The sequence below is a fragment of the Amaranthus tricolor genome, chromosome 13 (assembly GCF_026212465.1).
Source record: "Amaranthus tricolor cultivar Red isolate AtriRed21 chromosome 13, ASM2621246v1, whole genome shotgun sequence".
NCBI lineage: Eukaryota > Viridiplantae > Streptophyta > Magnoliopsida > Caryophyllales > Amaranthaceae > Amaranthus > Amaranthus tricolor.
In genome coordinates, this window is record NC_080059.1 from 16,969,852 (window position 1) to 16,983,568 (window position 13,717).

Here is a 13,717-nt window from a genome sequence, read left to right on the forward strand (position 1 = left end):
CAATATCTTTGAATCGCATTTTGGAAAAATGATAAGAGTTCAAAGATGACCAACTAACAAAAATGGTATTGAATACAACAACCTTAAACACTTTAATGCAAATACTACCACAGATTTTTTTATTGCTGAAAACAAGGGCATACAAAGATTGCATGTCCATATAGACACAATGATGGTTCTTATACATAAACTCGAGGACCTTGAACCTAAGATGGCTTTACCTACATATTCTATATGTTTTGGTTTAGGTTTTGTGGACCCTTTGGCCATTAAAAGCTAGTTTTTTCTTGATGTTGGAGTCTTTACTAATGTTTTTTTGGTTCCCATGTTGCGTTAGACAATTTTGGTTTGGAGGTGACCTACACTATCTCTTATGTCTAATGTTGCTTTTAGAGGCTCAACAAGTTTGTTTCTTTGATCTCCTTGGAACTAAGCCAAAGAATAATTCAGTTGTTTTGGTTTATGAAGGATTCTTATTGGTGTATGGACTTGAGATGCATGTATTTTAATAAAAACCTTAGATGCATTTAACAAATGTTTTATGCTAAGAATATTGGATGGATTGTGGAATTTATTTTAGATAAGGCCTTAATTACAAGTTAAAATAGAGCATGCACATCTTTTCCTTCTGTGTTTATGAATATGCTATCATAAATGACATATGATGTGAGTAAACACCTCACTATAAGTAGCAAATTTATTAGAATGATGAAGTATTAATTACAATAAACTCGATTAATACTTTCTCTACCCATGTCATCTTTGGGTACAACATCCAGAACACAAAGTATATCTTCTCCTTGTTTTAAAATAATCAGTGTAAAAGATTGAATGAACTTTTAGTAAACTCAGATGCAAAAGCTTTCATATCATATAAGAAGGCAACATATTCTTCAGTTATCCATCCATATAACACATCGAAGGCACTTTCCTTCAAGAAGCAAGTCGAAGGCCTTGTTGATTTCCTCAAACTTCATTTCGTGCGTTACAAACTCATCGAGCCTCAGTTTCTGTTACAAGTTGTAAAACAATAGTAAAAATGTCAACATGTCATGTATCTTTTAGCTTTGGAATCTATTAGAACCATAGTCCAAAAATGTTGTTTCAAGATTTCATAATAAGTTAATGCGGTTATCATATAACTATATTGTCCTGTTTTATATCCGTTGTTCGATATGATTTTTGCACTATGGTTGAAGTGAGCTAGTTTTATAACATCTTGATCATACTTTTGTGGAGTGGAGTGTAAAATTACCTTGTCTAAGTACCAATTAACCAGAGTGGAGATATCAGATTTGGCTTTGAGACCTCCAAATAGAGATCCAGTGAGGATTTTCCCATTATGTAAAACATCATGAGAGCTTAGGCTCAACTTTGAATTCGGCTTATCGACTCCTAGAACAACAGTCTTTCCCCAACCCTGCTACAACCGACGAAAAATCATTAGTCTTTATGTTATGAAAGACAATAGAAAATCTTGCTACTTCAGTTTGAAGAAGCTACGTTACTCGGACTTAGCATACTTTAATTAAAACATAAGTGATAAGTCCATGTCCAAGTGTCAAACTCGGTTATTATTTGAATGTTTGTGTGTGTTTTTTCCCAAAGGGAAGTATTTGAGATAAAACAAATAGTATTTGATCAATGATTTTGATTGAATAGAGAGATAGACCTTTCTGCAACAAGCGAAAGCTTCTTCCACTAATGTATTCATGCCCACGCACTCAAAGCAGTAGTCTGCACCTCCATCAGTCATCTCATTAATAACCTGTACAGTAGGAGTGCGTGTCAGTGCCAAAACTTTAGAGGCCTTCGGTTTTGAATTATAACAGACTGTAATATAATGACTCATTAAATTCTTTGTAATTCTTCAGACTTTAGTCCTCTTTAATATTATCCGATCTTTCCTTTAAAAAAATTTATTTCAGATTGTTATTCATGTAAAATTGCAGGTCAAACAACATCATTGTCTTTAGTAGAATAAGGTAGCAAATAGTCAACCCCCAAACCTCCCTTGTTAGGTGGGAGTTACTTAATGGCATTAAGATAATACAACATTGTATTGTTATTATACTCCAAGCAATCTAGCCATGAAGAAAGAAAGGATTCAAACCTGGCTGATAGATTTAGTTGTATTGTCCCTAGGGTTGACGAACTCTGTAACTCCAAACTTCTTTCCTGTAAACAAATGCATTAGGAAAATAACATAAAAGAGCCAGTATAATTTGAGAAAATTTGAGAGTGACAGAAAGCAGGATGATGGTGCAAAAAGACATGCCCATCTAATTACCTATTTCAAATTTAGCAGGATTTACATCTACACCAATGATTCTGGCTGCTCCACAAAGCCTTGCTCCTTCTGCAACCTTTGCCACAAAACCAGACATCAACAACGACAATGCCAAAATCTTGATCTCGAAAGATTAAGATCGGCAATAACTATTAGGCAGCGACAATTCGTCATATAATCTCACCGTGGCCCACTCGTGTAGACACGGGACATTCGTGGGCTCGGGCTCGCAAACACACGGGTCAAGAGCATTGACTTGCAGATACACTTGGTGAGGTTCATTGTTTCCCGAAACCATATGGCAGTAGAAGGATTAGCCCACTCAATATATATATATATATATATATATATATATATATATATATATATATATATATATATATATATATATATATATATATATATATATATATATATATATATATATATATATATATATATATATATATATATATATATATATATATATATATATATATATATATATATATATATATATATATATATATATATATATATATATATATATATATATATATATATATATATATATATATATATGCAAGTCCACAACCCACTATTTTATCGATGTAGGATCTTGTCTCACATGTGAAGTATTTCCAACAATAACAATTAGACATGATCAATAAATTCTGCCTTGCATTAGAGAAGAATCAATTAAGTGGCATACCGCTAATCCGATTGCACCTAGGCCAAATATAGCAACTGTAGATCCTTCATCAACTTGCGCTGTTTTCCAAGCAGCACCAACGCCTGTAAAGTCAATATATATGTCAGAAACTGTATCCTGAGAAAAATGTGTTTCAAATTAATTCTCTCCATCATGTGCATCAGGTACAGAATGAGAAAAATGGTCGTTGCAGGTTTTTCATTGATCTTATGGTTACAATTTACAAGTTCAAATCAGCATCTCCCATGAAATTGTAATTATTGATTTGATTGGTCAAGTATTTTTTCTGATTGTCCTTGGCATTAGTAATTAGTATGCGCTTTGGTTTAGAGATAGCCAACAAAAACAAATGGTTTTGATTTGTGGTTAAGTTGATGAGTATATGGGTTTAACCGAGGAAAGCACACACGCCCAAAATTTCATCACAAATTCTTGTATGAGATGGTCTCACCGTGAGACATGTCTCAATAATAGAAACTTTTAACTTATTGATTTCTAATTTTGGGATCGTCTCACTCTGAGACAGTTTCATACAAAACGGGCTAAAATTTTAAAGTTTTTTGAGATTATGGAAAATTTATTAAACCTATGAGATATGGTTAGGCCCTTACCATTATCGACAAGGAGTTCTTCCGATCCATCATAAGGTGAATAAAGTAACAAATTGTTTAACTCATTGGTAACATGGTGAAATGCTCCACTGTCAAGGAGCCAAGATGATTGGGTTTTAAGGGTTTATATATAGATTGAAATTGTTAGCTTGGTGTTGTAGAGTTGTAACGGCCCATTTGTAATCGGTACTAAATAGTGGAATGGTAATGAAAATTTAGTGTAATTTTAATAGGAATATCTCTTGACAAGTTTGATGGCCGTGGTTATACTCCAACAATCTTATTTTCTTTAATAAATTCATTTCAATGTATTACCATTTAAACATGTGGTATTAGATAATAGTGAAAAATTATGAAGAAAAAACTTGTTTTATGATCAAACAATGATTACCATGGAAATGACATAATACAAATCATGAAAATTTATTCATATCCCCATCAATTAGTACCGTTTACAAAATGGGTCGTAAGCATGGTTATCAGAATCTCGATCCTAATCTACGATTCTACAATCTTACGATTCAAAAATAGATGACCGATCCGGATCGTAGGTAGGATCTTAATGTTGGTTGAATCGTGCGATCCTACTTAACTCAAGTATTTATGTGGTAGGATCATAACACGATTCCACGATACAACGATTCAATCCTACAAGAATTTACAAGGGTAGTTTCAATCATAAAAAAAATTATATAATCCATATTTCAGAATAATATATATATATATATATATATATATATATATATATATATATATATATATGTGTGTGTGTGTGTGTGTGTGCGCGCGCGTGTGCGTGTGTGCGTGTGCGTGTGCGCGTGCGCGTGCGCGTGTGTGTGTGTGTGAAATATGGATTATATGATTTTTTTTGTGATTTGCAGTTTAAAAATGATTATTAAAAGTATTCTACATCAAAACTTAATAAACAAAGTCAAAATAAGTAATTATTTACATCTTTAAACTTTAAAAAAGAACAAATATAATTAGTAATCAGTTATTGAAAGCACATTAATACATATTTGTAGGATCACATGATTCGATTCTATCATTTCGATCCTACCCCTTTAACGATCCTGGGTAAAATCTCTATCCTAACAACCTTGGCCGTAAGGGTTTTAATACATGGCTCAATGTTGCTATTTTAAATGAATTTACCAGATGGCCTGTGAAGGGTTTTTTTTTTTTTTTTTTTTTTTTTTTTTTTTTTTTTTTGTGTGAAAGAGAATGGTGGTCCTTGTAACATTTGAAATGTGATTTGAAGAGTGAGTAGCCCTGAAATTCGTTTTGGGTATAATCAATTCTAATACCAAATACTAGAATATTGTTGCATGATATGAGGAGGAGATAATGCAAATCATTATCTTTTCATAAAAGTATTTGACTTGCGCTACTATTTACAAACATATTTTAACTTAGAAATGGTGACTACGAAATATATATATATATATATATATATATATATATATATATATATATATATATATATATATATATATATATATATATATATATATATATATATATATATATATATATATTCAAGTGATTTTGTTGATTTCGTCTTGATTTTGAATTTCATTATATCATTATTTTATGCAATTTATTCTTATAAAATTGAAAATAGACACGATGCATGTAGAGTTGAAATATGTGAAAGTATTTAGACAAAGTTACCTGTAGAGACTCCGCAACTGAGAAGGCATGCCCTATTAGGCGGTATTGTCGGGTCGATCTTGGTAACATGTGCAACATCCACAACCGTATACTGAGTGAAACTCGAAACATGTAAAGTATGGTATAAAATATTTCCTTTTGTATCTGTAAATCTGCTAGTCTCGTCTCTTGGCATCAAATATGAAAGCTTAAAAGGCAGTTCTAAACATAGATTGCTCTTCTTCGATTTACAATCATAACATTCTCCACAATTCGCCAAAAAAAATGGCATTACGAAATCTCCTTCGCTAAATTCTTTGACATCCTCCCCAACACTCTCCACAATCCTGCACAAGAAGTACTAGATTTCAACGCATGAAACAAGAATACAAGATATATTTAAAATCATAGTAATACAAGTCTAATAAATAATGTGCTTATTTATATTTCAAGAGAAATTTCCATAACATTAAACAAGGCCACAAGGGATTAATGAGCAAACTAACTTCACTTGTGAGTGTGATCACTCATGTTTTAAGCCTATATTAAAGAGAGATACAAGAGATTTGTGACAATCAGTTTAATAAAAAAACTAGTCATATTCTATAATAATGAACCAAAAACACCAATCTTTTAGTGTTAACCTTTGGTGGTGTTCTTGTTTTCTTGAGCAAATCATCACAAAAAGTGTCTTATAAGAATGTGGTCAACCACTCTTTGCATTGTGTAATGTCACAATTACTATTTAATTGCTAAAGTTATTTCGTGAATTTCATGTTAAATTAGGAATTATGATTAGGTTGTAAAAAACAAAGTCAACCCTAAAATAATCCAATATCAAATTAGCGACTTTCACTCTAGCCAAAGGTGTTAAGCATTCTATTGTTAGTTAAATTTGTTATTTTGTTAGAGATATTTTCTCTTGTTTATTGTTAAGTATTTTGTACGGGAACTATTACATATAGTCCCACTTATGTCCTTTATACTCATATTTTCATATAATAATAATAATACAAGGGGAATTTTATGTTATTTTTTGACTTTATAAATGGACTTTTTGATAGGCTAAAATTCTAAAAAAAGCCACATGTGAACAATAGTGTTCAAGTGTCCATTCATCATCCACATATGAGTTATCCCCCATCGAAAAAAGAGAGAAGGATATATCATTTGAGGTGTAACTCTTATTAGTAGTGAACCTCTTCTGAGTCTGTATGTGGTTTAACTCTTTTTATCTTTGTATAGATTGCCCACCCCATTTTCTAAAGAGAAGTTCTACGCGGTAGCACTTAGCTTTTAATAAATATTAGTGCTAGGAATTTTTTGAAAAAAAATGCATATTCTAAGAGTACTTAAATAAGAAGTAACATTATTACTTAAAACTAAATGTTTTTGCAGTTAAATTGGTTAAAAAAGTAATGTTAAATTACTAAAGCACCGTCATTCATCCGCTTCAATTACATTCTCTTCACTCTCTACCGTAGTCTTGTTGTTGCCTTGCAAATTGCAACACTCAACACACAACACAATGTTACCGCTCACTTACCACCGGAAACAAAGTCTACTATAATGTGTGCCTTCCTTTCTTTCTCCTCTTGGCTCATATAATATGAGCAACCCTGATCCCAGCAAAACAATAAACTCCCTCGCTCATATCAACCAACACTCCTCCCCATCAGATTATAGCTTCCGCCATTGATACACCTGATTTAAAATTTTGCCACCACAAAAATAACCAAGCACCGCCACCAATTCGGTGAAACAACCACCACACCACTTATTTCACTCTTCTCAAAACCACCACAACAACCACCAGTCACTACCACTACAATCAATTAGAAAAAATGTGAAATGTTGTAATTCAAAACCTGAATTTAAAAAAAATTGAAGCTCTAAATATACCTAAAAGAATATTAGGTCAAAAATTCAACCTCTAGCATAGATCTTGTTGAAGAAAATAGTGAATTTTAAAGAAAAAATAAGATATGAATGAAAATGTATATCTTTTGAATGAAGAAATAAATTGCGGTCACCATGGATTTGTCAAAAAAAATTAATTGAGTTTACTTAATTTCATGAGAGAGAAATTGAAGGAAAAGGCTTGAAAAAGGTATGATGAGAGGAGAGAGAAAAAAACAACACAAATTCTCGCGAGCTCTAATTGTACTATTTATTATATATTTTTTAAATATTATAAAGGTATTAAAAATAATGTAAATAGACATTTAAGATATTAAAAGTAAGCATTAAAAATATGGTAAGTAAGAATTAAAAATATGATAAATAAGCATTAAAAATATAAAAAATAATTAATAATTTTTAATGGGCTGAATTTGAAATAAATCTTTAAAAAAGACAGTTTCTCATGAGAAAGATAAAAAAACACTGAGCACTATCTTGACTCTTGGGCGTTACATTTTGAGATTACTACATTTTTCTAAAACAGATTATAGAAGTAATTCTTAATGTTTCCTTTACCCAATCTTATCTAAATCCATTTCCTTTATAATTTAGTTTTTGTTTTTTTTTACCATACACCCTCTTTAAACATGTTTAAAAATATGTTTTTATTTTGTTGTTTGGATACGATACTACTATGTACTTTGGTAACAAATATAAAATAAAAAAGTAAGTTGTATTGATTATTTAAAAAAGAGTTAAAATATATATAAACAAGATTAAAGAAAAGAGGCAAGTCTATTTTTATAAGACAAATGATATAAAAATAGGACACTCCAAAATTAGAAAATGAGGTACATAAATTCTTGTAAGAGACAGTCTCTTTGAAAAGTCATCTCTAATTGGATTAGCCTATTATATACCTTTTAAAAGGTTGTAAGTGGGCATTAAGAATACGGTAAATCAGCATCAAGTATAATGTAAATAGACATTAAGAATACGGTACGTAGACATTACTCTTTGATGGACTGGGCTTGAGATATATTTCTCAAAGAGACGGTCTTTCAAAAGACTAGCTAAATAAGGTAAACTAATCAAGGGAAGAAGATAATATATAAGAAAAAGTGTAAATGAGATGAAAACATATATTAAATGTGTGAATTAAAATATAAAAGAATATGATATCATTCAACAAAATCACCAAGAAAATTACTCTCTAATCCGGTCCTATAATTTTAGCTCAAAATATTATTTTAGTTTTTTTCACTAAATTTATCCTAATTATATTTTTTTCACATGACCTCACACCTCACAAATAATAATCAATTTATTTGTGTTTATCTATATTAAAAGCTATAATGATCCTACTAAAGGACATAACCTCATGAACAATGTGTGTAAAGAGGGGAAGCTAAGGGTCAAATCGTCATTTGAATGTCTAAATTCTCTCATCTTTTTGAGTATGCTCGCTCTAGGGAGTACTAGGGCACCCTTTATTTTTTTCTCCTTGCACATTTTTCTAAGTGGTTCACCTATGTTTTGTTCTTTTTTTGCCTTTTGTATCTCTCCACAATTTCATAATATCTCATCCTTAAAACATGTTACTCCTAAAATTGATTTTTGTTTTTAGTGCTCATTGTTCGAATAAAAAACCCAAACACAAAATCATATATGTCTTAATTTCATGGGGCTCATTAACCAAGAAATTAATTAATCATTTTCAATTCATCCTGTTAAAAAGCAAAAAAAAAAATAAAAAAAAATTCAGGAGAAAGAGTTTAGTCAACTTATTTTTCACTAAAAGTTTATTGAAAGCCATTATTATTGAGATTCATATCACAACTCGCCGATTCGTCTATGCTTGTAGGGCTTATGTTTTGGTCCAAGACCCATTATTTAGTGGGCTTCAATATAAAGTCAAAGACATTCCATAACTTTGTTAAGCCCAAGTGAAGGATGGTCTTTGTAATATTTAAGCCCATCATATCAGTCTGTTTCATCAGAATTTTAGAAAAAGTTGAGCGAAAAAATAAAAAAAATTAAGCAAATAAGCGAAATTCTAAACTTTTCCCAAAAGTAAGCGTCCAAACCCCAAAGCTGTGCTTTGGAGCTGTTCGCAGTTACTAACTGCGAACAGGTCAAAAAAAGACAAAATAGCTGTTCGCAGTTAGTAACTGCGAACAGCTATTTTGTCTTTTTGTTGTTCGCAGTCTAACTGCGAACAGCTTGAACTGTTCGCAGTTACTAACTGCGAACAGCTATTTTGTGTTTTTTATAGCTGTTCGCAGTTAGTAACTGCGAACAGCTCCAAAGCACAGCTTTGGGGTTTGGACGCTTACTTTTGGGAAAAGTTTAGAATTTCGCTTATTTGCTTAATTTTTTTTATTTTTTCGCTCAACTTTTTCTAAAATTCGTTTCATCAGTTATCCGTTGGTAAAAATAGATTCTATCAATTTTATTATCAACACCAATCCAACTACAATAAATTTTCAACAAACACCAAAAACGAATTTAGTTTTTCTTAATTCTCTCTAAGAAATTATATTTTCATATTCATATTTGACCTTTGTCTAATTTAAGCATTATAAGAGCTATTTGAGCATCGCCCTAGGTTATTGACCTTTGTTCGTTTTCTAAATACATTTAAAGTTCATCAATCTTCTTTGACCATCTTCAATCACCTTCAATGCCGAAGACTTGGACATAAATTGGTTTGGACAAAATCATTTTAGAACACGTGAACATTATTATTTTAACAAACTATAATAGACATTTTTCTTCTTTCACGTAATACAAATTATAGCTAAACTTTAACTTCTATCTTTATTTCTACTACAAAATACAACATCATCAACTTTTATAGTTTTCGTCATTATTCAAAAATAACAATATTTTTATATTAATATAATCTAATTATTTCCTTAATTTTCATGTCAAATGAAAATGTTGCTATTATTGCTGGAAGGTAGGAGTATTATTTAAGTAATGTATATAAGGTGTACATGGTCCGATTTGATCTAGTTTGATACTAAAATCAGACCAAGCAAAAAATTCTGATCTGAAAATTTTCTAGACCAAATTGGACCGAACCAAACCGTTTTACAACGATTTGATCTGGTCTTTAGTCTTTTATTTTTGTGTTTTTTTTCAAATTAATATATATGTTTATGCAAAATATTTTGCACCTACAATCATCAAATATAATAATTTGTAATTAATTGATTGCATCAATATCATTCAATTATATATTACTATATAAAAATAAATAAATACTTTGAAATATCTAGATAGCAACCTATTTTTTTATAAAAAATTATGGCTTTTAGTCATATTATAGTCTGCGGTCTGGTTCGATCTGAAAAGTAAAAAACTGAGGCCAAATCATAGACCAATTTTTTTAAAGCAGACCAAGCAATTTAAACCATAGACCAAACTAAATATTAAAATTACAATTTTGTCCAATAATTTTAGATTTACACCTAACTTTATTAAGCCCAAAATTTATAAATGTATGTCTGAGTTTATAATGGTCGGTCACACGCAGATCTGTATCAGTGCGTCGTATTCAGGAAATAATGGATCTCTGCCAGCTATATACGCCAACATCACCCATTGACGTCGCATATGATTGGACCATGTTCTGGAACTTCTTCCTCATTTGTTCCGTTTGGGTTGGGCATAAATATTAAAAAAGTGGAAGAGATCACCTTAAATAGTATATCTATGTGATGTACTGGGTATTAAATGGTTAAATAGTATAGTTTAGTAAAAAATAAGAGTGTTTTGGTAATTACATGAATGGTATAAGGACAATTTGATCTAATAATTATATTCTAAAATAAAAATAGAACAATTAAAGTGAATTGCCTAAATAAGAAAATGAGACAATTGAAAAAAATCAGATGGAGTAAAATAGTTACTCTATTCTAATTTACTTGCAATATATGAAATTATTACACTGTTTATTCATTATTTTAATTTGCAATTAGTTTTTAATTTATAAGTTAAAATCTAGTCAAGTGAGATCTTGTTTGATTTGTCTCAAAAAAAATATTACAACTAATTAAAAACAAAAAAAGTATAAAATTTAATTTTTTTATTCATCTTAATGTAAAAATTATCAATATTAATTTTTTATAATATTTTAAAACGGATGAAGTATTTCTTATTTACTCTAATATATTTACTCCGCATGATGTGAGGCGTATGTGATATGACTTGATTGGCTTCTCCAAGTCTCCATACTCCATCTACTACTCCCGCCGTTAATTCTCATTTTTCTCACTTTTGTCTTAGCCTTCATATCTCACTTAGTGCATATTTGCTCTGAATAATTTATTATTTTTAAATAATTTAATTTTTATATATTATTTATTGACAGTATTTCTGTTTATATTTTAACTGTCTATTGTAGATAACTATTAGCTCTTATACTTACTTTTTCTTCTCCTTATACTTTTTCGTTGGTCTTACCCTACTCCTCTTTTGTGGTAGATATCTATAATAGCTGATTAAAATATGAAAAGGAATGTTATCAACAAATAATATACAAATGTTGTATTATTAAAAATAATCAATAGTAGGGATTATTTATAGCAAATGGACAACAGATGAGATTATTTTGGACAATTTTTCCTTTTTTATATAATGACACTTATTGATTAACTATTAATAATCATAAATTTAGGTGTATTTGTCTAGAGTAAATTCGGATAATTCGATAATCTAGTATAGTAGTAAACTGAAAATTAATGTAAATTAGAGAAAAGTTTTTAAAATTACATACAACAATTTGAATACTAAAAAAAATCAGAAATTTTTTTAACATTTTAAACTTTTTTTTCGGATTTTATTTTAATTTATCTTTTTCAAAATAATATTTGCTATTGTAAGTCATCCGATTTTTGGATTTACTCTAAGAAAACACCCTCAAAGTAGGGATTATTCATGGTTAATTAATAAATGGATTATTATAGAAAAATCATAAAAATGTTAAATGATTTCGGGTAACTTTACCAAAATATTTTTATCTTTTTCTAATTTATACTTACAGCTCAATGACATTTTTATTTAATATATATTTTTTAAATTACTTATAACATTAAAAATATTACATTATTTATTTATTATTTTTCATTTGTGATTAATTTTTAGTTTAGAAGTTAAAACATAGTCAAGTGACATATTATTTGATTTGTCTTAGTACAAAAGAATTAATATTAAAATTTTTAAATTTTTTATTATATAAAATTAGACATATTAGTAATTAAATTTATACATTAGACCGTGTGAAAAGTCAAACGTTGCAAATATTTTATAACGTAGGAAAAGTTAATTTAAATGTGAATAAAATTTTTTTAAATTAAGTTATGACAAAAAAATAAAAGTAAAAAAAATTTAGTATTACGAAATGAAAGAAAAGTAATTGAATAAATTTATTTAATATATTTTATAGGAAAAGGCACTATGTAAGTATCCGTTTGAAGCAGAATTCAGATTTAATTAATCCATCTAAGAAACCGATTAAAGTCTGATTGTTCAAATCCACCAATTATTTTTTTACTAATTTAATTTTCAATTTAAGCCATCTCGTTGAAGTTTTAGGAATCCTGTCTCTATAAATTAAATCAGAGCAACACAGATTAAAAAAAATTGATAAATTGATTAAAACAAAGGCTTGTATGATCAAAAGTAAAAGTAAAAAGTAAGGAGACGGTATTACCCGACAGCTTCATGACCCAAAATTCTTGGAAAATAACCAGGAGGATCCTACCATAAATATATAAATATTTATATAATTTAAAGGAATAGGAATAATCGGAATAATTAAAATTAAAGAATAGAGAATAATACTAACTTTTAAACTCCATAAGGTAATATCACTGTGACAAAGAGAAGTACACACGATTTTAATCCTAACTTCATTAGCTTTTGGTGCTGCTACTCTTACTTCTTCTATTACCAATGCTTTTCCTGCTTCTCTTGCCACCGCAGCTGCGTCGTTTCATCACGTTTATCCTATCAAACGATGTGTTTTTGTTTTTCTATTTAATGTAATGAATAATTATTGTATTAGAAATATTACCTTTACAAACAATGGGTTTTCCTGCTGATGAAGACATGATCAATGGTGATACGTTAGTTCTTTCTAAATATTGGTCTGCGAGAGTTTATGACCTTTTTTTAAGGGTTTGTGATTGATAAAGTTGGCCCCACCCTACCGGTAGGGTATTGAAATTTATTTGCATTTAATAAGTTTTAAATAATTCAGATTTGATAATCAAAAATACTTTATCTTCTCCAAAGGATGGTTAAAAATACTTTAATAAGTTAATACTTTTTAGTTGATTTGAATTTATATTTATTACTCCTTCTGTCTCTTAAAGAAATTTCCAATTTGTTGTTTTAGGGTGTTTTATTTGTTGTTTTCATAAGAAATTTTTTCATTTATATCATAAATTTTGGACCAAAATAACCTTATTGATCTTCATCTAAATATTTTAATAATGCTTATGGTTCCACATATCTTCCACTAACTTCATTTTAACATTTTTAATGCAGCGTATAATTATT

The 13,717-nt window shown here is 29.4% G+C and overlaps 1 protein-coding gene across 1 annotated transcript; it reads right to left on the bottom strand.

Moving 5' to 3' along the window:
• Positions 1-662: 662 nt before the first annotated feature.
• Positions 663-13,338, bottom strand: LOC130797442 (alcohol dehydrogenase-like 7). Its single transcript, XM_057660022.1, has 10 exons — positions 13,230-13,338; positions 13,002-13,138; positions 12,867-12,913; positions 5,267-5,592; positions 2,982-3,064; positions 2,291-2,366; positions 2,114-2,178; positions 1,673-1,768; positions 1,256-1,420; positions 663-1,010 (listed from the first exon to the last, which is right to left on the bottom strand). Exons 1-10 carry the CDS (start codon positions 13,264-13,266, stop codon positions 894-896), a joined length of 1,149 nt encoding a protein of 382 aa, XP_057516005.1. The 5' UTR covers positions 13,267-13,338; the 3' UTR covers positions 663-893.
• Between the last annotated feature and the right edge of the window lie 379 nt (positions 13,339-13,717).

Bases quoted from the DNA above. Each gene is read 5' to 3' on its own strand.
- LOC130797442 (XM_057660022.1), bottom strand. From the start codon at position 13,266: ATGTCTTCATCAGCAGGAAAACCCATTGTTTGTAAAG. The intron at 5,593-12,866 runs GTAATACCGTCT...CTTCTTGTGCAG, and splicing joins TTGGGTCATGAAGCTGTCGG to GATTGTGGAGAGTGTTGGGG. The intron at 1,769-2,113 runs GTTTGAATCCTT...CCTACTGTACAG, and splicing joins CAACTAAATCTATCAGCCAG to GTTATTAATGAGATGACTGA.